The 26,005-nt window shown below is 39.1% G+C and overlaps 1 protein-coding gene across 1 annotated transcript in view; it reads right to left on the minus strand.

The window, feature by feature from the left end:
• Nucleotides 1-531: 531 nt before the first annotated feature.
• LOC135985228 (aromatic-L-amino-acid decarboxylase-like) overlaps nt 532-26,005 on the minus strand; it is a 43,208-nt gene continuing 17,734 nt past the window's right edge. Inside the window, 9 exon segments of the mRNA XM_065628324.1 lie at nt 532-744; nt 4,806-4,907; nt 7,547-7,645; nt 8,341-8,360; nt 11,710-11,785; nt 15,477-15,548; nt 17,039-17,133; nt 18,988-19,054; nt 25,370-25,513. Of these exon segments, the coding sequence (XP_065484396.1) occupies nt 532-744; nt 4,806-4,907; nt 7,547-7,645; nt 8,341-8,360; nt 11,710-11,785; nt 15,477-15,548; nt 17,039-17,133; nt 18,988-19,054; nt 25,370-25,513 (888 nt within the window).

Genomic DNA, 26,005 nt, shown 5'->3' on the forward strand with positions numbered 1-26,005 from the left:
ACTGCAGCAAGTGTGTCATGACATGATAGTGCCCCAAATCATGACAACAACAGCCATGTTTGAGTAGGACCTGAACAGTGTTAGCACCCGGTTGCTGAACTTCTCCCAACTTGGATTCTTTCTGAAGTCACAGTAATGTTAAATTAATTGGTTACAACACGGTTTCATCTGTGAAGAAAGGAGTGGCTGTGCTAGAGGTTAGCGGAGGGAGCACTAGCCCTTCCATTTCCATTGCCTGGTTCAATAAATGCTCTTGCTTACAAAGTAGTAACAACTGACAGCTCAAGCTCCCATGCCTATTTGTGTCTTGGAAACAGGGAAGAGAAAGAGTACAGTACAGAGAAGGAATGATTAAGGTTACAACACAACTTGCTGGCAAGGGTTTTGCGACTGCAGCCGGGCTAGGTAAGAACAGGTTTTGTATTTATTTCCTACATAATTTCACTTTCCTGCCTGCCCCTAAAATAAAGCTTGGTAACACAGAAAAAGCCAGTTAATTTCCTCCTCCCCACTGCTACTTCACTGCTGGTCCTACTGGTGGTGGTTTTGCTCCCATGCTTTCAGAAGATCAGTTGCCAGCTGTGAGATGTGCTGCCACGCAAACTTGACATGGGTGGATTCCACGGTCCGGGAACAAATAGCAAAACGTAGCACAAACTTCTCTCGCAGGTGGCACAGGACCAGATGAATCTTCTTGGCCTCATTTATGCTTTTAAGAAGCTCCTTATTTAGTTCATTTGAGCCCTGAAATCATTGTAATTCAATGGATATGGTGATGAATTCCAGAAGCAAGTTTGGAATATATAAATCGCACCAAGCAGCCAAGCCCAAGTACCACTAGTAACATGTAACCACTTTTGCATCTCCCAGTGCTCTGGCATCAAAGGATTACAAAAAGATGAGGGCGCAAGAGAAAATTTTTCAGCCACAAGGAGACTCATGGATTAACTGGAGTTTCGAAGCAGTGTTCACACTGGGGCATTTGTGATAGCCAACTGCTTTTTTGTGACGTAAGGATGTGAGCTATGTAGCTTCATGTAAAAGCATTCATGATTGTATCCATTTCATTAAACTTTTCTTAGATTAAATAAAACTAACATAGGAGGAAAGTTTGCAATGAACTATACCAACATTTGTAAGAAAAACCCTCCAGTCTTCACTTGAGCATGGCTGCTGTGAGAGAGTCTTTTGAATATGAAGATGGAAATCTTACCCTTAGTAAAGAAATAGTGAAGGTAATGTATCCCTGGCATAAGTAAGCTTCATACTACCAGTAGAACCCCTTCTGTAGGAAGTGTTCACCACAGAAGCCTACAGAGTGAGTTTTTCAAGAAATTTTAGAAACATGGTAAACTGACCCTCCCACTGGAAGTAAAGAGTCTTCTGCACTCCAGGAAACAAAGATAGAAATGTTAAATATCTCACAGAAGGTCAAAGGGACTTTACACTCATGCAGTATTGAATTTTATCTCCTTCTTGTGTCCTTCATTCTCCTTGTGCTCAAAGAGTGAAATGTGAGGATTTCCCTTGGAGCAGCTGTAAGTATTTAGTATCAATCCTCAAAAGAAGCAGGACTGCATCTTTTGCAGGTTCAGCTCATGCTGAATCAATGGTTTTCCTAGTTCATGCCCATCAGTATTTGAGAAAATAACAAGAGATATCATCAGATTTTCAAAACCAGAAGTAAATTGCTTTAAATGAAAACAATGAAAGAAGGGATCCCAAAAATCTTGGCATTTTTTCTCACCTAGCAACACAGAATAAAGTGCTAGCTGCATGCCTTTGTCAGTCTTTGTTACCCAAATTAAAGAAACCCATCTGTCTAACTTTTATATCAGCAGAGTGAGTGATGGCTTCAGCTTTTCTGGGTAGTTTGCGATAATAGCTTTGGACATAGCATGTTGATCTTGAGTTCTATATTTTTATTCTTTGGAGAAGTATCTTAGCTATTATACAACCTTTGCTCTTTCTATTACACTGCTGGTAACACAGGACTGCAAGAGGTGCTAGGAGCATCTGCGCTTTTACCACAGTGTTCACTTACTGAATGCTGACTGCAATAGATGTAACTGGACAAATCTGTCTGTTCAGCAGCAGCTTTGTTATTGTAGCAGTATAGGTCTTCTTGAAAACACCCATATCAGAAAACATGTTCTCTCAAATCTATGCAGTTGTGCTTAGCCTTTTCCATATAAAAACAAAGTATAAGGTAGACACAGTTTCCCATTGACATTGAGGATAAATGTATTATTCTCATGGGTTTTGATTGTATTAGTGTTAGAGCTGAACCTTGATCCTACTTAGCACAAGTTGTCAGAGAATTTGGACGAGAGTCTGAAACTCATGGCTTAGCCTTAGTCTTCGAGGAGATATTTATGCAATTTGAATGCTCCTAACTAAGAAAAAGATCAACTTTGGTGGTTTGCAAGTCCCCAGCCATTATGGGTCAGTCTGGTGACAATGATATGCATATCTGATATGCTTTCTTATCAAAGGCAATCCATCATTCAAATGATGATCCTTGCCTTTAATATGAAATGCACAGCACTAACTTTCAGGCAATAAAGGGGTTATATGATGTTAAGTTAATGACTTTGGCTTGGGGGGATGGGAGGGACGAGAAAGATTTATCTATCTGTCTTCTGTTCTACTCTCACAGCTGCATGTAGGGGCTGCTGTGATACTTGGGTGTCACATCAAACTGAAGTTAGAAGTGACTAATCCTCTCCCAGAGCTCTGAGAAGCAGCAGCCAGCTCTGATTGAGTGTCTGTCAGCTCCAAGAAGACAGTATTCTTACCCCCTGGAGAAATGACTTGCTTGACTTGTATTCATCTGCAGACATGACAAGGAGGCCAAAAATTAACCATTTTGCATTATACATTTGATGAAATAGTTATGACATGAGCAAAAAAAAAGTGAAGAATTATCTCTGAAGAACAAAGGAAGGAAAAATACTTCATACTTTTACAGCTGTGCAGCCTCACAGTTCAAGTTCCCTGTCCATCAGTCCTTCTGTATTTACATAAATGTTACAAGTATCCTGCTTCTAAAATGCATTTTAATATGAATTGCATAAATCACAGAAAGATTTATTAAAAAGTGGTTTTAAAAAAGCAAATAAAACTGAAAAAATAACTATAAAATGCTCTTCATTTAAAAGCTTGTTAGTTTTGTTTTCTCTTTTTTGAACAGAGAAGACAACATCGGTTATTCTACAACTTGTTCAAAAGTTTCTTAGCTAGGTGTCCAACAATTGCATCCTATTTTAAAAAATTGTCTTTCCCTGTAGACCTGATTTTTTTCTACAGATCGTCAGCTACAGGAGAACAGACGTAGGTGAACCACTGGTCTGATCAAAAGTGACAATTCCTGTGTTGCTATGCTCTATTTCACCAAGGCTGTTCCTTTAAAGTAAATGTGGAGCACTGACCAACAGCTGTCTCTGGATCTGCAAAACTAGTGTTTGCTTGTTCCATGTGAGAGGGCGGGCTACAGCTAACGGGTTTTTTTGAGCAATAAAAGCCAGACAACCTATTCCTCAAAATCTTTAAAAAGTTCTTGTTAGGAAAGAAATTCCATTCATGTTCCCACTTCCTGGAAAAACTCCACATTCTATAATCAATCTGATCCCCTGCAACAGACCATTTTTTTTCTTTTATTTTAAACAACATAAATTCAAGCAAATCCATTTTCCTATTCCAGAGAAATTCACTATTACCTTATTGCTAAAGATTTGTTAACGCCTTCAGCCAATTGCATCAAACTCAGGTAACTGGGGCAACTGAGTGACTGAGAAAAGAATTTGTGAGAAGCAGTGATACCACACTACCCAGAAAGAGCCAAGATGTGCTTGTGAGCCTTCAGAAAAGCTAAAAGCTGATTTAGGTATCATGTGAACTAGCAAACACCAGTGCTGTTATTACTATTATTGCTGGGTGTTCAGATTTAGTGTCGCAATCCAGCCCTTCACAGAGGCTTTAGTTGCAAGCTCCTGTGTTAAATGAGTTCTTTACCCAAAACAACACATTGATCCCCTTGTAATGTCTGATGAAACAAGTGAATCCTCCCAACTCCTTATGCCCTAAGTGCAGAGAGGGTTCTGTAGTTCCTGTTGGGGGAGGTCTCTTACAGAGATTTTGGGGAATGAAAGGCCAAGAGGGGCAAAAAGATCATGTTCAGAAAAAAAAAAAGGAGACCAGGACCAAGGGCAGCTGGAAATCTGGCCTCCTATGCAACCTGTTCTTACTCAGATTGTGCTCCAATTTGTCCAGTCTGACTGTAGGATTTTATAAATGAAAATGTATTCTTGAAAGAAAACTTTTAAAAAGTTTACTGTTCTAGTCTTTATCCATGATAGTCATTATATATATATATATAAATATATACGTAATTATATATTAAATATACACACAAAATTAAGTTGACAAGAAACATCTAATACACACACATCCACACACATCATATACAAATGTCTAGGAAAATATTAATATATTAAAATAATAAACTTCATCAGATCCATCAAACATATAACAGTAATTGTGTATGACTGGGTAGACTAAGAGCATTTGTTTGTCCTGACTGTAAATTTCCATACCCTAATATGCTTTAATTTCTCTTAAGCATATGATTAAGTTTTAACAAAATTGTTAAGCTTCTTTCCTTAATCTGCTTTAATTTACATGAACTCCCACTACTTTCCTTAAAAAATAATTAAGTATATTAACTGCAAAGACTACCTTCTATTGCAGGTAATTCTATTGCTATGAAACTTGACAGAAGACATAGGAGGTCTCAGCTGCCTTACCTTCAGCCGAAAACAGACTAGTCCCAAGACAACCTCAGGACAGATCTCAAATCTTTCATCCTGAAGGGCTAAATCTTCAAATTGATGTGACAGCCTGATGTGCTGAGAAGAGAAAGATAGTATCTGTGTTGTATTGATTTGAATCATCAGGAGAAAAGATGTACTAAATTGTTTCCATGTCTAATCTTTTTTCTCAGTTCCCTCTTCTGCTATGTGATAATTTTCACATATTGCCATCTGTTTACATTAACTTACATCCCATTTATGACTTTCAGAGACCATATTGAGCCATTACTATACTAGCCACTCAGTCTGCCTTAGGCCGTACTAGGCTGTTTCTTCATGAAACATTTCAGCACGGTTTTATAACGGTCATGATACCAGATTAATAGTAAATAATTATTATAATTCTTCTTTAGGCCTTCTAGCTCTCTCAGTTTTGGTTGAGAATGGCTGAAGAGTCCAAAACTGCTTGTGGGCAAAGGGGGAGTTGCACGGAGGTATATAGAGAAAATTATCATGATTCCAGTGCAAAATAAACTGGAAAGATACGCTTTTAGAAGAGTTCACTTAATAGGAGAGTAAATGTGAAGAAAGATGGAACGTGCTCACTCCTCCGACCCGGGTGCTCAGGTTCTGTTGAAAAGTGGTGGCAGTATAATCAGGAAAGAGGACAGTGAACCTCAGCCAATCTGTTTAAAAGTTATTGGGGAATGAAGAGTGACACTGGACACCAAGCCAGAGCAATTATTTTGAAGCGTATGGAAAACATATGTGAAATATTCACATGTGTCGTAATCATCTTTTACTGTCTCCTCCTTCCTCATGTTCTATAGCCTTAACCAAACCGATGTCTTTTACACAGCTCCACAACATTTCACACTGCATGTACTAGGTCCTGGAAAACAAAGTCATCAAAAAAATCATGTTCAAGAGGATGAGAATCTCACAACTGTTCATCTGAATACAATCAGCCACTGAATTTAATTTCCATGGGTAAGTACTAAATAAAACAAAAAATTAAGATTTGGCTTACTGCTTGTAGTTTGCAAAAAAACCCCAAAACTCTGGTATTTATTTCTCTATGTCTCACTCTTTGCACTGAAGGATTTTTCAGGGATTTGAAAGAAATAAAAGCTACGAAAAATCGAGAATAGTCAGCAAAACACAAATCAAAGCCTTTAAAAACTAAAATAGGTTCTGATTGAGGGGACATTCTCTGAAGCGTCAGGGTACATTAATGTGTGTAGGTAAATCAGCATACCTGCCTAGCCTTGATCACTTCATATGTTTCCTCCTATAGATTTCACCTCTCTGCCTGCCTTAGCTCACGTCCCACTACACACTGACAAAAGAGTCTTCTCAAGAGTCGCTTGGATTGTGCCACTCCCCAGATGAAACGCTTTCTCTGGCGTTGCTGTTCTGTACATTTCCAGTTCCTCAGTCTCTGCTGCTGATTTGTAATGGAATTCATTATCCTCAGTGAAGAAAGAAAGATGTGGTACACTGATTTCTGCTGGTCCTGTGGAGGATTTGTCTGAGTTCAAATACTTGTGGGGATCACATACAAAAACGTTAACTGCTAAACTTCTCAAATTATTTCTGAGCTCTTGGAGGGCACTTAAACCGACAAAGGCATGATACACAGTCAAGCAGTTTGCAAACGGGCCATTTACAGATAAGCCATTTGGATGTCACAGTTATATTGACTTTCATTTGCAATCAGTCCAGAAGACTGCTGTTGTTGGTTTTGCAGTCTTTCGACATCTCCTCTGTGGCTTTGGGACTTACCTCCAAAACCTGTATTTTTTGTTCCCCACATCCTTCAGAGATGACTGTCCTCCCCTTTACCACTGCTTTAAAGCCTATACTTTGCCATAGGTAAGTAAATATTATGTGTTCTGTGGGAAAGGAGTGCATAGCTGGAATGTTTGGAAAACAAAAGAAGTTACTGCATCTAAATCCAAGTCACACATTCTCGTCTCCCAGGAATATTTTAGTTCCTAAATGCCTTTCTGAGCAAAAGTAAATGCCAGGTTACATCTAGTCACTTTGATGCAGACCTTAAGGCTGCAAACATAACAAACATCTTTTACTTAAAACTTACTAATAAAAAGAGAGAGAGACAAAAAAAAAGAAAAATAAAGAAATAATCAAATAGTTTTCTTGTGGCAGTTCGTGAAGAGATTATTGCAGATATTTTTAGCCTTCCATGTAGAAGTTTGCCAATCACACAGCAAACAGTGTGGCTTCTTACAGATATGCAGTGTTTTTTCCCTCTATATTAAGTTAGAAGCTCATCACTATTGAAAATCTCAAATCACTCTGTAAGTAACACCTAGTTGTGCAAAATAAGCCTGACTAGCAGTCTTATACAATCTGGACATAATGTTCCTAGATTTTCTGATTATAGCACGGCAAGCACTTTTGGGCAGGACAGTCAGGGAAATGTCTGGGAGACAGGGAAAGAGGGAACTTGTTGAATGTAAATACTGACCTATGCAAATCAGCCTGAAAAAGGCCATGTATTAATATGGAGTTTCAAACCTTTTCTTTTCCCAATGAGAGATCTAGCATTACTTAAAAACTTGGCATCATATTAAAATAATTGTAGTCTCCAGAAATCTGATGTGAGAGAAAAACCCACTAGAAACTGTAATGGTAGCCTAGTACAGTGATAAGAAGCTCATTTTCCCTTGCCCTCCCACCACGGGTTATCCAAGAAAGCAAATTCCATTCACCTTGCAGATGTGCTCCTGCAGTCCCCTGACCCCATACATCCTCAGCACAAACCAGAGCTTCAGGGAGCGGAACCGCCTGCTCAGGGGGATTTGCCAGTTCTGCAAGACAAGGAGAAGGGAGGGCACCCACGTTAGAAGTCACCCCTGCAGTGATGCTGCAGAAATGGTACCTCGTGCAATGATTTGAGGCGTTCCACATTGCCACATTCTACAGGCAATTGCTGGAGGTGGGTCAATTGGTAATAGAAATGTCCTGTCCTGGTTAATTCCCTGGTGTGACTGCTTCATACTTGAATTTTTCAAATGAAAATTAGAAAAGGAAATTGGTGCCAGAATGGTAGGGTCACAAGGCAAATTAAATTTTCTTTGTGCATCCTAAATTCTCCTTGAAACTCATGTTGCTTACAGTTGTGGGGCTCACATCTACAATGACTGGCCCATTTTCCATTTCAAAACAACATGGATTCTATTGGTTAAATGTTAAAACACAAGTGCATTTAGAAAAAGTATATTATTTACTCTGTTAAGGAAAAAAATCTTTAGGACATTTCCTTCTACTGCTTAAACCTTGAGATGTTACACATGCAAGACGATTTCTGCTTTTAAACAATTTCTTTCAAAAAGATAGAATTTACAGTTTCAGCTTGCGGAATGCTACAAATTTAGCAAGTTGCATCCTTCCTGGAAAGAAACATCAACTTTTGAGGTCTATGATAGTAAGTGAAAATAAAAGTCCCAGACATATCAGCGCGTACAAGTAATAATGTGAGTTATTACATTGATGCTGTACATACCCGATAATCTGTTACAAGGCCTGGAAGTTAAAGAGAAAATGTTCACATTGCTTCATCACAACAGCCAATACCTACAATCATTCTAATGCCATTAAAAAAGCTGTATCTTTGCTGTCCTTTATGTTTGCAACCAACTGCAATATCACCATTGTCAACAGGAGCACTAAACACCTAGTAGGATACCTGCCAGCACGATAAATGGAGGTGCTTGTAAGTGAGCTTCATTCCTTAGCTAGTCAGAATATACCAGTAACAAATTAAACAGTTTTCAGAAGTAGAAACACAGTTTTCCTTTCTGTTGTACTTCAGATCCTATGCAGATAATGGACTAAAAATTGTGTGCAGGACTAGTAGCAAAGAGAGTAAAGCAACTGGTGATAGATAAATAATCCTACGTTCCTGTAAGGGGCTGTGTCTAATGATCCACAACAACACCTTTCACAAGCTGTGGAGCAGAATGCAGTCAATGATTAGTCCTTGATTACAGGCCTTAGTCTCACATCTGTATTTAACCAGGAGGAATTGCATTGTGGGAGCGTATGTGGCATTCACTACAGAGTGTAAAGCTGCATTCTTCTAACACCATCATTAGAATCTGACCTAGATCCTGGGTTGCCAGGCGAGCTAGTATAATCTTCCTGGTGTGATGTGCAAATCACATAAAATTATAATTAATGACAAAATAAAGACTTTCCCCTTGGGGGCACACATAATTGCCAGATGGTTATTAAGAGTAATTGCTCACAGATAGAGATATTTTTCTGCTCACTTAAATTCTTGAGTGAGAGATGAGCAAATTCAAAAATGCTACTTCATTTACCTTGTAAACCATGATGGGAATTCTCAGACCTGAGACCTACTCAGAAAATAAGACCCTGCATGAGGCAATTCATGTTTCCAGGAGTGCCAATGTCCCATAAATCACACAGGGATCAAGAGGGATTGTAACAGCCTAGGACCTTTGCCGATTTGGCTAATTTTATTGAAAGCATAGGTGTGTATTTGATTTAACAGTTTAACTAGATGCATTTGCATTTGCAAAGTGTAGTCTAGCTCTTTGGAAAATAGATATCAAATGGGAATAGACTGCAGAAAAATTTAGCATCACTAAACTGCTGGTAATCAGCTGATCTATTGTGAATCATTATGTCCAGACTGTACAAAATACTTTCACAGTTTCTGAAGGCAAGACAAAGGCTGAACAACTTATTATCCAACTGGGGAGATAAAGATTTCAGGTCAACTAGGTGGCCTCACTGAAAGCATCTAGTTTTAAGAAAGGTTTGGTTTGAATTTCTTCTGGTGTTGCTTAACCTTGGAAAGGCCTAAGGAGGCCAAGAAGGCCAACAGCATCCTGGCTTGTATCAGAAATAGTGTGGCCAGCAGGACCAGGGAAGTGATTGTGTCACTATACTCGGCACTGGTGAGGCTGCACCTCGAATCCTGTGTTCAGTTTTGGGCCCCTCACTACAAGAAAGACATTGAGGTGCTGGACGATGTCCAAAGAAGGGCAATGAAGCTGATGAAGGGTCTGGAGTGCACATCTTATGAGGAGCAGCTGAGGGAACTGGGGTTGTTTATCCTGGAGAAAAGGAGGCTGAGGGGAGACCTTATCGCTGTCTACAACTACCTGAAAGGAGGCTGTAGCATGGAGGGTGTTGGTTTTCTTCTCCCAAGAAGCAAGTGATAGGACAAGAGGAAATGGCCTCAAGTTGCACAAGGGGATATTTAGATTGGATATTAGGAAAACCTTCTTCACAAAAGGGGTTGTCAGGCATTGGAAGAGGCTGCCCAGGGAAGTGGTTGAGTCACCATCCCTGGAGGTGTTTAAGAGACATGTAGATGAGGTTCTTGGGGACATGGTTTAGAGGTGGACTTGAAAATGCTAGGTTACCAGTTGGACATGATGATCTTAAAGGTCTTTTCCAATCAAAACGATTCTATGATTCTGTAATTCTATGATTCTTAGATCAGCACTGTCAGTATTCACATGACCATATTTTCACTTAAGGTTGAAGTTTTCCTCCTGAAGATAAATATTTTTCATGTTAAGTAAAAGCTAGTGACTTAAGTACATTTGCCATAACTTGTATTTTTCATTTTAAAAAGCAAAAAAGTAGTATACATATATTTTCTTTAGCAATTCTAGCCCTTTGGAGGGTGAACCTCAGCTCCAGAGTTACTACATTGTCCTGTTTATTGTACTGCTCTATATTTGCGTTTCTTGGACATGCAGTAAAGGAGTAAAAAGCAAAATATCTGCTAGTTCAGAATTAAGAAACAGGAATGTATTTTTCCCAGGGCTTTTTAGTGAATGGTGGAATTCTGGATGGTATCAATTTAAATGTCAATGAGGTCATAGCCATAATAGACAGAAAAGTACTTGAGATACACTTCTGAACACAGATCAGCACCAGCAATTCCGGGAAAAACAGGAGACTAAAGGGTAAGAACATCCACATGTGGTTCACCCTCTAGAGAAAGTTATGAGGGAACTTGCACCACATGCTGACACTGCGCTGCTGTGACCTTCTTCGCAATAGATCAGTTATTAACCAAATGTGTAAAGACCATCTTCAGGATGGCAAATGCCACTCTGCAGTTGCCAGGTATGTACAAGGAGTGGCACTAAGCCGTTAAGGAGCTTTGTGCAGGGCCTAAGACTTGTTGGTTCTTCGCCAGCATTTTGTGAAAAGCTTTCGTGAGCATTTTGTATTGGACAGACAGCCTGAGCATGCCTCCCTCTACAATCGATGTAAGATCATCGGAGCGACAGGATAATGCCCCAGATTGCTATAACTCAAACCAGAGCGCAGGTATCAAACACAGCTCACCTTTTCTGTGTGGTTTCAGGGAGTGTTTGGTCTTGACAGGGATATTTGCACATTTGAATCAGAGCTCACATGCATAGATAAGAAAAAAGGTCACAGACCTCATAAACCCTAAAACCAAACCAGATCTTGGAACCATTCTGGAGAAAGAGATGTTGGCAAAGGCAGGTGAAGGGACTCCATAAACAGTACCCAATATGTTTATATGACTATCAAAAGACAATTAAGAATTTTCTCAACGCTTATAAGAAGAGTCAGTGGTAAATCTGGACCTGGGAAAATACCAGTACAAAAGTATTCATATAATGCTTTATAAAATGGCTTTCCATCAATTGTCTTTTTTTACTAATAAAATTCTAACTAGATACGTATTTGCACTTCAATAAGCTTTACTCCCTGGGGCACTTGGAAACGGAAGTAGGCTCCTAAATAACTTAGGTAGTTTTAAGAATTTTGGTTTTGATCTTAAATTCTTTTTGCCCATTAAATATCAGTCTGCAAACAAAATCATAACAATCTCATTTAATTACAAAATTACCAGATTCCTGATGCTGATGCTGCAGGTAAAGAGGTTCCAATTTAAAAGCACCTGTTATATCAGAACTTTTTTCACCCTGTGTAAGAAAGAAAGAAAGAAAAAAAAAAGGAATAAAATTGAGAAATTTAAGAATTAAAATTTAAGGGATTAAATTTCCACAAGAAGTGAAGGCAAATTGAATGTGTTTAAACTGACGTATTTCCTGAGCACAGCCTGTGCCATTTCCAGTGCTTTTTCACAGCCGTGTCAGTACTGTACTTACAAGCAGTTAAGCGTAAGGCTCAGCAGGAACGGGCAGCATGACTGCACGATTGCATATTTAAAAACAGACAAGAAACAGACACAGAGGATCTTTTTATGGTGATAGACACTCACACCAGAATGTGCGACTAGCTGAAGCAATGTTCGTGTTTGCAGTCAACAGAAGTTGCCTTGAAATTACTGCAGTACAAAGCTGCGTGGGAAGAGCTGTGACTTCCCAGACATGGAGTGCAGACACCCTGAGGCTTTGGGGTGCTGGACATGGTCTGTCTGTGCTGTGGTGGTGGTGGCAGCAGCCACTGGTAGGGACAAGCCACCCAGTCCAGACTTGGGCTTCCCTCTTGTACCACCATGCCCTTGGTTGGGTCCAATGCACAAGTACTGACTGACATACTACAGCCCAAGGTGAAAATGAAGTGTCCTTCCTATTGCCAGCTCATCAGTGGTGTGACTGGACTGAGTTCAAAAGCCTTTTCCAAGGAATAAACTACATTTTGCCAGTACTAATAGCAAGATTTTCCTGGTTTATGATTCACTTAGATTTTATCACCTTTAAAGTCTTTTCCAACCAAAACAGTTCTATGATCCCACTTGAAAGATGGCCTCACCTCTACAAATTATGGCGTTTACAGAAGCAGGAAAAGAAAAAAACAGAAATCAGGAAGGGAGAGACAGGTAAAATCATTCCGAATACTCTCAATAAAAACAATTAATAATGTATTTGTGTGTTGGAAGTATCCAGTGGACAGAAGGAAGACATTATTATCTGAACACAGGTTTCATTATGGTAGATATTGTTAACAAACTCTAATTTGTTCTACTGTAATGTATTTGATATATTCAGCTACTTTGGTATTTTCACGTTTCAGTAGTTCATTCCATACGCAACTAACTTTCCCAACCAAAATTTAACACTTAAATCTTGAAAAGAGTAACAGAAGAAGATGATTATTTTCACTCTCTCTGAAAGAAGACACTTCCTTGTATTTCATAATATTTCAGAGCACCAATTAAACAAGTCAGGCAAAATTGTCTGGTAGTGTCAAGGCACAGTCTCTAAAGCACCCCAGCATTTGAATATGGAAAATATGACCCTCACAGAGTGGCAATATTAAATTGCTTTTTATAGGAAGTTGACTGGTCTTTTCTGTACATTGAGAAGCGTGAGAATATTTTACAAAAGGTTTATACTGAAATTCCCTCCAAATCCCAAACAATACCAGTGCTATGTCTTGCACTAAGTAGTTAAATAATTACATTACAGATCTAATGGCTAGGTCATCTTATTTAGCTGGCAGAAAAGAAATGGGAATGTTTATTGGAGACCGCGCTGAGGAGCCTGAGTGATTTAGAAGCCTGTCCATCAATGGGTCCCAGCTTAATTTCATTCTGAAATGGATTTCACTGTTTACTGAGCTCTGTCTGTATTATGACAATACCATAGTTAATACTTCCCATGAATCCAAAGAGGACTAAGTATCCTTCACAGTTACTTTTTCTCAGCAGGTTTCTACATCATTTATTATTCCATTTCACCTTTTCAGGCAGTGTTACAGTTGATAATAGAGGTGAATTTTGGACATGGGCTTTAGAAGTAGACAATTTTGGACATGGGCTTTAGAAGTAGACAATTTTGCCTGACTTGTTTAATTGGTGCTCTGAAATATTATGAAATACAAGGAAGTGTCTTCTTTCAGAGAGAGTGAAAATAATCATCTTCTTCTGTTACTCTTTTCAAGATTTAAGTGTTAAATTTTGGTTGGGAAAGTTAGTTGCGTATGGAATGAACTAGTGAAACATGAAAATACCAAAGTAGCTGAATATATCAAATACATTACAGTAGAACAAATTAGTGGACAATGGATTTGGCTTCAAGTCAAAGAGTTTACCTTTAAATGTGTACTTCATTATTTATGAAGTGAATAACACCTATACATATTCAGTTTATTAAGTGAATAACGCCTTGCTGAAATGAAGCCTAAATGGCTACAGTTGTGAAGCTTTTGCTTTGAGTGAGGAGACATGATGCAAGGTCTCTTGAGATTCCTTGTAGTGGAATCATCCTACACGTGAAAACAAGCATTTATGCAATGGCTTATTTAAAAAACCAAACCAAAACAAAACAAAAAAACCCCACCAACAACGAGAAACAAAAAATACCTTCCCAAGTCTTTCCAGATGGTGTGATTGTATATGCCTTGTTTTCCTGGAAAGCCAGGTAAGACACTTTTAGCCCAGTTCCACAGGTTCCAGGGGAAAGCAGACTTACTGAGAAATTAAACTGGTAGGGACTAGACTCTGGGCCCTAACTGTCCTACAAACATTAAAGAGAATGATGGTCTATTTTCTCATTTCTGAGTGGCTACTTTTTTAACAATGTCTTGGAGTGATGAGAAAGAGAAGTGAGAAACTACCAATTATCTTCTCCCTGTTTCCACGTACAGGGAGAGACAGACAGCTAGTTAGGTGGTACTTATCAACTGGAGTCTTGGGTTAATCACTGCCACCACTGATGAATCAGAATCCAAACGTAAGCTACTTACTTTAAGAAAAATATAAAATTCATTATTACTTGGAATATTTGAAGTGCCTACCTTGGGAAAACTCTTATATTCATAAATATAATGGATTATCTGAACAATATAGGTATTTGTGCAAAAGCCAACTTTGCTGAGGATTTTTAAAGAGCTGAAGGTTAACCAAAGGCAACTGCGAGATCACTGTCCCACATCTCTTCTTTTAAATAGGGTGACCTATTTCTGGATGATGTTTCAGAGTCTTCTCATTAACACTAATTTTTTCATTTATTATAATTGAAATTAATGCTTTGTTTTATTTTGATAAATAGTCTGCATTTACTGAACAGCTGTTTTGCTAGCTATAATTAGTTGTGATACTGGTAGACACTAGGTTCTAGAGATTCCAGTTTGTGACACAATCATATTATCTATTATGGGATGTTGTTGTTACTGTTATTATTACAGCTATGATACTTTGCTTCAAACTATGTTTACGAGTTCCTACTTTGGCATCTTTTTATATCCAAAGGTCATCTCTACTGTCATCTGGGGAAACTGAAATTCAGTACGAAATTGCATAAACAATCCCAAGCACTTTTAGAAAGGCTTTTGAATCAAGGCTCAAACAAGAAGAAATCTTATGGAAAAGAATAGAGGGCTCTGACTAGCATGCTCTTCCTTGCATTAACATCCTTGATTTAAGTTTTTTCATTTATGTCCCAAATGGAGCAAGTATGAATCTGCAGACTTTTTAGGATTTCCCTCTCTCTGGAACATAAGGCAGACCTCAGGCCTATTTTTAACCTTTATTTTTTTGAAACTTGGATTAAATGAAAGAGTGAATTTTGTAAATAATTTACAAGAGTTAAAGCTATCCAGAACTCCTCATTTCAATCGAGAAATGTAAATAAATGTCTACTGCTAGGAAGGCAGAATAATTTAACATGGGATTTTTGTCTCCTGTAAAGTTTTCTTTTACTGTTATACTTACCACATAGCAGAGCAGTCAAAGTTTACTAGGAGCCATTTGTGAGGATTGGACATAAATGAATCTGCAAACTGAGAATAAATAAATAAAAAACAGAATTATGAAAGAGAAAAGGATCCATGTGCTAACAACATCAGTTGCTCAAATTGTCTGAGTATACCTTATCTACAAATTAATTCCTGAATTGGGGCTTTTTAGATAATGTTCATGCTGACATCACCTTGCTTAATAATTATTGTTATTAAATCTTCATTTGTTTGGGTGCTAGAATTCAGGTTAGGTGTGCAGCTAGGCTATTTGTATTATCAACATATTGAGAATTTGGTAACAGTTATGTTTTTTAGATACATATGTTATGGAAAAGTACATATCTCGGTGTAAACTAAAAAGAAATCTGCATACTCAGGAACATTACCTGTGGTTCATATCCCAGTTTCCAAAACCAACTCACTAAGCTTTCGATTTCCACGAATATTAAACACATACATGCAAAATTCATGCTTAGAGACAAATCATATCTTTAGTTCAGAATCTGCATATTGCATTCATTCACAAAACTAAAACTGACCAGGAAATTACTTTTTTTTTTTTTTTTTTTTACTTTCTTGACAGGGTGATTTCCTTTAGTAAAAGTCATTTTTTCACCTAAGTCAAAAGAAAAACCAACATAGAATAAGCATTCACAATAGATGTTCATATAAATCATGTAACAGGCCTATTTCACCTCGTGTGAGATTATCTGTCTGACTATCTATCTCACTGTACTATGTAAGGTAGGAAACCTACTAATGCTTGTTAATTACTTACTCTTATGACAAATGCTGGCCCAGACAAGGGGTGCTGTTTCATCTCCTTCAGGAGCCAATAACAATAATTTTAAAAATATTCCCCCACAGGAAATTGCAACAAGCTTCATTTGCTGATAAAAAAAAAGGAGTCAGAAAGAGATGCTTTATTTGTGAGGGGGTTTTCCCTCCCTTTCTGCATTAGCCACAGCATATCAGTGCTGTGTTTGAACTTCTGGCTTTACCAAACAGCAATATTTTCTCCACTGACATGGAAGACAAGGACTTATCTGAGTGTCTGAGGGAGCAGCAGGAAATTGAAGCATTCTTATCTGAGCAACTGAATGCCACGTAGCTCAGCGAGGGGGGAAAAGGAACAGGAGTGCGGTTGGGGAAATATTTCATTTAGCTCTCTTGGTTATTAAACCCTGTCTGTTTGAGATACAGCTGCTGGCTGTATCTTACATGACTTCCAGGATGAAAACAAAATATCAGACATAATAAGCTCATTAGTTTGTTCATCTTTCCTTTTTTTTTCTCCTGTGTAAGGTATAATTATAAACATGCCTTTTTTGATATTTGAGAAAAAACTCCTCTTTCTATTTTGTAAGACACTTTGTTGATTCACGACTACTTGCTATTCCAAATTACAAACTTTTACATTCAGTGGTAACTTGCATATGCCCAGAAAAAAAAAAAAAAGTAAAAAATATATTAACATTAGTGATATAATAGAAAATACAGGCAGGCTGCTAAAGAAGAAACACTTCATTCACCTCTACTCCATTTAAAAGATGCCTGAATTCAGGGCAGATGAATGCACTCCCAGCATAGGCTGCATCAATATGCATCCAGATACTTTCCTTATTGCCTAAAAAAAAAAAAGGTAATTAAAGGGGAAATAAACTAAACAGCTGATTAAAAAGCCCTTCTAATTTGCATGAAACCAATTACCTGATAGATTTTTCTTTGATGTTATTATTTTCCCAATTTAAAATTAAATTAAGGGATTAAATGTTTCTACCATCTGGGTTTCTAAACAGTATGTTTTACATGTCGATAGATGTGCATGCACATGCTTTTGAACCATCTGCAGCAAACTATTTCAAGGACTGAGACACGTATGCAAGAGCAAGCTTTGGAAGGTTAGGAAAGTGCTAATTTTGGTTAGTCACTGAATAGTTTCTACAGAAATATTTTAGCATATGAGCCTCCCATATATTCTCTATAATTTAGTGTTCACACTCTGCTATATGTCATCTGTATTAATGCATACGATAACAATTTTGGTCTCTGAGTCGATGACTGAAGCCCACATAAGATTTTTATACTGGTCACCAAATAATTCTGATAGGTATTTCCACATTCAGAGGTATATCTATTCAGATCTGCAATTAGGCACCAAGTTCATGCTGGAATTGGCATTCTTGTGAACTGCATTTTCTTTTTGCATATATGTCTGGAAAAAGTTACTAAAATATTATTCATGACATCCAGGACATAGGTTTATTTGAAAACATGTTCAAAATTCAACTGATTATTTATCTTTAGATATATTTGGGTTCAGACACTGCCTTTATTTCATGGGAGTACTGCTCATGTATATAAAGATGAAAATTCACCAGCATGCCAAAAAGCTGCCATGAGACTTGTGAGTTGAGTAGTGCATAAATCTTTTGCTGGTCTCTGCTGCACCAGTAGGAAATCATCGAGAGCAAGTGGTGAAACACACAGGATTTTTTGTTGTTCCTAAAAGTATTGGTATCACTATTTTATTAGGTCAGGTCTACAGGAATAACCTGAACAGCAGAATAATCTCTAGCTGCTAAGCAGAGTACTAGAAAACTTTTTAGAAAGGAGGTCTGGGAGAAACTGGGACTCTGGAGTTTATGCTGAAGGGCAGCAAACCTCCCAGAGCAAGTCACCACCTCACAAACCCCAAATGTTTTACACCCCACCTGAATAAAGTAGTGGAACATTAAATCACTCCGTGTTCCTGTGAGGCTGCTTCCAATTGCTTATAGCTATAAATTTCCTGTTCTAAATGTACACTTGACCAGACACGGTGCAGTTCTGCTGCATTGCCATCAGCCAGCGAGTTCTTTTGACCAGGCCTTGCTGCAGATCAAAGCTGGCACAACGGATAGAACACAGAATATTATGAAGAGCCCAGGGCTCAACCACTGTATCAAACACCCTGATACCTGTCCTATTTTCTTGCAAGAGGAAGGAAATTGGGGAAGGGAGAGGAAGGACATTACGCGTGGGTTTTTGGAGCATATTTCCCTGCTTTTAATAGTCAAAACCAGACAGAAAGGAAACACTTGGTGCAGAGGAGCATTGGAGTTCAGCTTTGTCCTGATCTTCACCACTGTTTTAGATGTGCTGGCAGGGAGACAGGCTTGAAGAACAATGTTACAAATTGAAGCACTTACAGTGAGTTTTAACCGATAATGTTCCAACATACACCCCCCGAAAAACAAACAAACAAAACCAACACGCAAACTTTGAGGTTTTTTGTCCTCTCTACTGTTTAACAGTTTGAGAATGCAAGCTTCCTGCTTGGCCTAATGTTAGAAAGAAAACTGTAGCTACCGTAACTGAAGGTCTCATCTATAAGTAGCCTTATTGATTTTGGACACTGACACTGCACAATGACTTGGAAATGGCTCAACGTGGCTTAAACTGGTATCTGCAGTTTAAGAAAGTAGCGGTAAAGACTTACAAATAGGACCCAGTTCCAACAGTTTGTCGAAGGAGCAGCAAGGTGTGGTTCCAAGTGTTGCACAGAACTGCAGGGACAAAAAAAGCAAAAAAAAAAGTGTTACAGCATAGAAAATTATCAAATAAGAAAAACTGTCTGCAAAGGGAACACTAAACAGAGAGAAGAGATTTCATAGGGCAAAATAAAGTGATTTTAGCCAATACTTATACTTCAATGGAACTTTTGAGAATCTATTTCCTTTTTCAAAGCTCCCACGAGACCGATGCATATATTCAAATGTTAATATAAAAATGACCAACAGGTAATGTAATATAGTCACACTATTATATTCATGCTATCTCTTATATATTTTCTATGTGTTCCACATGCAAGGTGATTATGTTATAGCAGCTTTATAATGGATAGGATTCTTGAAGTTCTACGGTTGTTGTACGGTATCTATGCCAGCTGCAACAGATCAGTGTTGATTTACAAAAGTCAGCATAAAGCTCACAGGCCACTTATATACTTTCAAGTGAACTAGGCTGGAATGCAGCAAACCCTACCTCTGAATTTAGCCGTGCTCAGCTTAGTGGTCTCCACAATTGAGCAACCTGGTCAACATCCATCCAACAGAGGCCTGTCTCAAGCTGGAAGAACAGGGCCCAACTGAGAGCGGCATTTATGCTTGTGCTTAACCACCGGTTAATATTAATGAAATGGACCTGACTTCAGCACGTGTTACAGCTCCCCCATCAGCTGGTGGCCAGATGAAGGGCTGCCTATCAGCCACACTTGGAAATTGCTCCTCAGTAAATTGAGGCAAATTTAGTGCCTCAACACCTTTAATCACCTACAGTTTGTGGTGGTGTTTTTTGGTGGTGGTGGTTTTCATGAGGGTTTTTTGGTTTGTTTTCTGACAAGGGAAACTGCATCAGCTTGGATACAACCAAGATCTCTTCATTAGGAATGATGTCTCCGCTGCCTCTTCTGGCAGAATTTCTTCTGTTAAACTTTCTGCTTTGCTGTTGAATCACTCCCCTTAGTGAAGGATCAGTGAATACAGGGAGACAAGGAATAAAGTGGCCTAAGGTGTTTCCTTGGCAATGCGCGTATCTTTGTCACCAGAACAAAATAAAATAGCACCAAATTACTCAAGAACGGAAGAAATGGAAAGGCTTTTGAAATCTGCAAGCCAGAAAAAGGAGCACTAACGCAGTGCGTGGACTGCTGCTCAGCATGACAGACAATTAACACACCTTTTGAGCTGAGAGGCTGACCATAAAGATAATGAGATATAGTTTAATCTAAGCTGACATGTTTTATGTATACAAATAAATGGAAGACCTGGCACAGGCCATATTAACTCAGACTGAGCCTCTCCTGTCTTTGAAAGCCTCTTAGGCACAGCTAAGCAAACAGAGGAAGAAAAACAGCAGTTAAATCATCCTTTGTAAAGGTGTCACTGAATGCATAAAACAGAAATTTTTTTTCTTCTTGGTACACACGGAAAAACTAATAAGGAATGAATATTGATGTAGGGCAAGTTGCGTTTTTTTGTTAATGGACCAAAGATGAGGAAAAAACACATTAAATTTGTAATTAGTGCAAGGAAATGTGATATAGGGCTGTACTTCAAAATTAACAATAAGATAATCAAGTAGAATCTTATATAACATATAATGAGGTGGTACCATATAACAGAGAAATAAAACAAGCCTTGAGGCACATCTTCACTTCAATAGTTGCAGCCCACAGAAGTTGCTTTAGGCAGCCTTACAGATGCTTTGTTTCTCAGTCATAGTCTTACTATATTGGAAAGCAATTGACGAGATGTGCTTGGTCATCCCAAGGGCTCACTAGTTATAGGCAGGCTAGAAATCTGCATTCTGCACATAGGAAAAACACTTTTCAGCCTAGTCATCCTCATACTACATAAAACCAGACACTAAAGGTTAATAATACAAAGAGGAAAAAGATTACATTTTCAAAAGAACTTGGTGAAATTTAAGCTTCTTTGTCCTTTTTGGCATTTATCTATGACTACAAGCAAGCTTAATCTGCTAATTCTTCTGAAAATAGTTAATAGAAATTTAAGTCACATTAGCCCTTTTCAAAATGTTACCACATGAAAGAAAATAATAAATGGCCATCAGACATGACTTTTCTGAAAAAATTGTGACATATTTTTGACTCTTAAAAAATCCCGTTTCTAAAGTTCTCAATTTCTGAAACAGAGTTTTTTTCTTCTATTTTTTTCTTCAGGGGAGACAAGTAAAAGCATAGTATTGGTACCATACTGTACCCTTTTATAGATCTATACAGATCATGGTCTATATAAAGATAAATAGATCAACAGGTAGATCAAGGTCTAGAGAAATACCCGGCTGCAAGACTGGTGTCACAGTCAGTATTTTGTGGTTTTTGATCGTGGGTCAGTCTACATGACACCAGGCCTGCTGGTGACAAATGAAGTGCACCTGTCTCAAAGGGGGAAAAGGATCATTGGACAGGAGTTAGAGAGGCTTGTTGAAAGAGCTTTAAATTAGATTTGAAGGGGGAAGGGGAGAAATCCAGGTGCAGCAGAGATGAACCTGGGGATGGCATGCCCAAGTTTGAAGGACGGGGTGCTAGCAAGGCCCTTCGGTCTGCTGTCTCAGTGGAGGTAGGGGATGGAGAGCCATGCGGCATAATAGCAAAGACACAAGGGTTATAGATTTGTTAGAAACCACAGAAGCGCCTAAGAAAGGTCACAAAGGAATCAGGGCTTCTCACTGCAAAAAGGTGGCTGAAGTGCAGCTATACCAATGCACGCACCAAGAGCAACAAACAAGAGGAGCTGGAAGCCACTGTGCAGCAGAAAAACTATGATATAGTTGCCATCACAGAAACCTGGTGAGATGACTCACACAACTGGAGTGCTTAATGAGGGTGATGATAGGGTCAAGTTTTTATGGCATCAGAGGGAAGGCAAATAAAGCAGACATCCTGGTGGGAGTCTGTTACAGATCACCCAATCACCCAACCAGGATGAAGAGGCAGATGAAATATTCTGCGGGCAGCTGGGAGAAGTCTCATGATCATTAGTCCTTGTTCTCATGGAGGACTTCAGCTTATCAGATGTCTACTGGAAATACAACACAGCAGAGATGGAACAGTCTAGGAGGCTCCTGTAGAGTATGGAAGACAGCTTCTTGATACAGCTGGTCAGTGAGCCAACTAGGGAAGGCGCCCCACTAGACCTGTTGTTTGTGAACAGAGGAACTTGTGGGTAATGTGTTGGCTGGAGGCCGCCTTGGGCATATTGATCATTAAATGACTGAGTTTTCTTGGAGAAGTCAGGAAGGCAGACAGCAGAATTGGTACTTTTGGCTTCCAAAGGGCAGATTTTGACGTGTTTAAGAGGCTCATTGGCAGAGTCCCTTGGGAGGCAGCCCTGAAAGGGAAAGGAGTCCAGGAAGGCTGGTTGCTCTTCAGGAAGAAAATCTTTGAGACGCATGGGTAGGCTGTCCCCATGTGCCAAAAGATGAGCTGGTGGGGAAGAAGACCGGCCTCACTGAACAGAGACCTTTGGTGGGAACTCAGGAATAAAAGGAAAATTTATGACCTTTGGAAGGAGGGACAGGCAACTCAGGAGGACTACAAGGATGTTGTGAGGTTATGCAGGGAGAAAAGCAGAAGGGCTAAAGCCCAACAAGAGCTTAATTTGGCTACTGCTGTAAAAGGAAACAAAAAATGTTTCTATGAAACAAAAAGAGGGCTGAGGACAATCTCCATCGTTTAGTAGATGTGAGGGAAAATATAGTTACAGAGGATGAGGGAAAGGCTGAGGTCCTAAATGCCTTTTTTGCCTCAATCTTTAATAGTAAGACCAGTTCTGCTCCAGGTACCCAGCCTCCTGAGCTGGAAGACAGGGATGGGGGGCAAAATGAAGCCCAAATAATCCAAGGGGTAATGGTTAGTGACCTGCGACACCATGTAGACACACACAAGTCTATGGGGCCTGATGGGATCCACACAAGGTTTCTGAGGGAGCTGGCAGAGGTGCTCACCAAACCACTTTCAATTATTTAGCAGCAGTTCTGGCTAACCGGGGAGGTCACAGTTGACTGGAATTTGGCAAATGTGACACTCACCTACAAGAAGGGCCTGAAGGAGGATCTGGGGACTTACAGGCCTGTTAGTCTGACCTCAGTGCCAGGGAAGGTCATGGAGCAGATCATCCTGAGTGACATCATGTGGTTCATAGAAGACAACCACCTCATCAGGCCCAGTCAGCATGGGTTTATGAAAGGCAGGTCCTGCTTGAAACAACCTGATCTCCTTCTATGACAAGGTGACCTGCTTAGTGGAGGAGGGAAAAGCTGTGGATGTTGTCTACCTAGACTTCAGTAAAGCCTTTGACACTGTTTCCCACAGCATTCTCCTGCAGAAGCTGGCAGTTTATGGCTTAGACAGGCGTACTCTTTGCTGGGTAAAGAACTGACTGGATGGCCTAGCACAAAGAATTGTGGTGAATGGAGTCAAATCCAGCTGACAGCCAGTCACAAGTGGTGTTGTCCAGGGCTCAGTATTGAAGCAGTTCTGTTTAATATCTTTATCAATGATCTGGATGATGGGATTGAGTGCACCCTTAGTAAGTTTGCAGATGACACCAAATTGGGTGGAAGCATTGATCTGCTTGAGTGTAGGAAGGAATCTGGACTAGCTGGATCATTGAGCTGAGGTCAGTTGTATGAGGTTTAACAAGGCCAAGTGGTGGGTCCTGCATTTGCATCACAACAACTCCATGCAATGTTACAGGTTTGCGGAAGAGTGGCTGGAAAGCTGCCTGGCAGAAAAGGATATGGTGGTGTTGGTCAACAGCCAGCTGAATATGAGCCCAGGTGGCCAAAAAGGCCAACAGAATTGTATCTGAAAGAGTGTAGCCAGCAAGACCAGGGAAGTGATTGTCCCCCTGTACTCAACATTAGCGAGGCCTCACCTCAAATACTGTGTTCAGTTTTGGATCCCTCACTAAAAGAAAGACATTAAAGTCCTGGAGTGTGTCCAAAGGAGACCAACAAAGCTGGTGAGGCATCTGGAGCACAAGTCTTATGAGAAGTGGCTGAGGGAACTGGGGATTTTTAGCTTGGAGAAAAAGAGGCTGTGGGGAAGACGTTATAACCCCTCTACAACCACCTGAAAGGAGTTTGTAGCATGGAGGGTGTTGGTCTCTTCTCCCAAGGAACAAGCGAGAGGAAATGGCTTCAAGTTGCAGCAGTGGAAGTTTAGATTTTATATTAGGACAAACTTCTTCACTGAAAGGGTTGCCAGGCATTGGAACAGGTTGTCTAGGGAAGTGGCTGGGTCCTGATCACTGGAGGTGTTTAAACAATGTGTAGGTAAGATTCTTAGGGACATGGTTTAGAGGTGGACTTGAAAGTGCTACGTTACCAGTTGTACTCAGTGATCTTAAATGTCTTTTCCAACCAAAATTATTCTATTATTCTATTATTCTAAGTTTCTAGAGGCATAGTGCTTGGAAATGAGTAAAAAATTTTCTCGATGATGTACAAAAACACAACAGAGGTTACTTACTCCATGAAAAGAACAAATGGTAAAATCTTGCTGTAACTTGAAATAATAAGATAGTGCTTTAAACTGACAGGAGGAGTTGATCTGATGAATAAGTAAATATTATTTTCAATCAGGTACTTATCATATTAGAACCACACTTCAGCAATTTATCTAATCTAACACTCTTCTGTGCCAAAAATTGGGGCATTATGAGCTTTACCTATTGAGATATCAACATTTGCTTTTGCTGGACTGCTGTGGAAGCAGGAATCTCTGGAAGGAAAAGTGGACAGATAACAAGAAATTTTACCTTAAAACTTTCAAGGCCAGGTTCCCTGTAGCTCACCTGTTAGAGATAAGTCACGTACTGACAAATACCTGTCTGACAAAGTCTGATCGTACTGGTATTTGGAGTATGTTATGGAGGTCGATTTCTTTGCTAAAGTAGTGAGGAGGAGAAACTACTTTTCCTTGAAAATACTCAAGTTTGAGATAAGTTAGAACCTGAAAACTAAAAGCATGTATTTGTAAAAGAGGCAGTTTAGAATTCATGTGTTAAGAGATTATAGCATTGCAGGATTACATGCAACTACAAAATTTGCATGCATTTATTCAACTGTCTAATACAACTTTAAGTCTTTTTAAAAATCTGAGAAGTGCAACCAGCTGCTCAAATATACTTATACTTCACAGAAAGGTGTGCAAAGAACACTATGGAACCTGTCCTAGTATTCGAGCTAGGCTGCCTATGAATCCTTCTGTTAGGGATGAGATCACCTACTCTTGTCAAAAATAGCTTATCAGAAGCAATAAATCCACTGATTAATTAAAATCCAGTACTCACAAAGAAGGGGATAAGACCTGAAGCTTTGTCTTCATCCAAAACTTTCTTCAGGGCTGAACCACAAACACTGAATTTATCATCAGAAGAAACATTTTTAATCTTCACACCACCAATTCATGCAGCCTTTTCCACTGATGAATGCGCCTACAAGGAAACTGGCAGGTTTTAAGACAGATACCTTTTTTTAGAATGTAAGAAGTTAATTTGGATTTGAAAAGACAACATCATTTCTTTCAACTGAAGCAAGTACTTGAGATCCTGGGACTGTTGCTGGTACGTAACACATACGTACATCTCCCTCTTTCATACAGATAGACAGACAGACAGATGGAGACAAGTACAAACACATCTATATGCATACATACACACATATACACAAATACACTAATAGAATAATAGAAATCCTGAAGTATTCTTGAAGCCATTGCCATGGCGTCATTCAGGCAAGAGTTCAATTACCCTTAGTGAGAGCTTTAATTAACATCTTCACACTCTGGCAGCATTGATTAAGAGCTTCTGGATTTGGCTCCAAATCAACCAAAAGAAATGCAAATAGTCAGCTTGCCTAATAAGTATTAATTTGCTCACTAGCATATTTTTATGGCATACAGCATTGTCAAAGCCTAAAAAAATATA

Source organism: Caloenas nicobarica, chromosome 2, assembly GCF_036013445.1.
Source record: "Caloenas nicobarica isolate bCalNic1 chromosome 2, bCalNic1.hap1, whole genome shotgun sequence".
Lineage (NCBI taxonomy): Eukaryota > Metazoa > Chordata > Aves > Columbiformes > Columbidae > Caloenas > Caloenas nicobarica.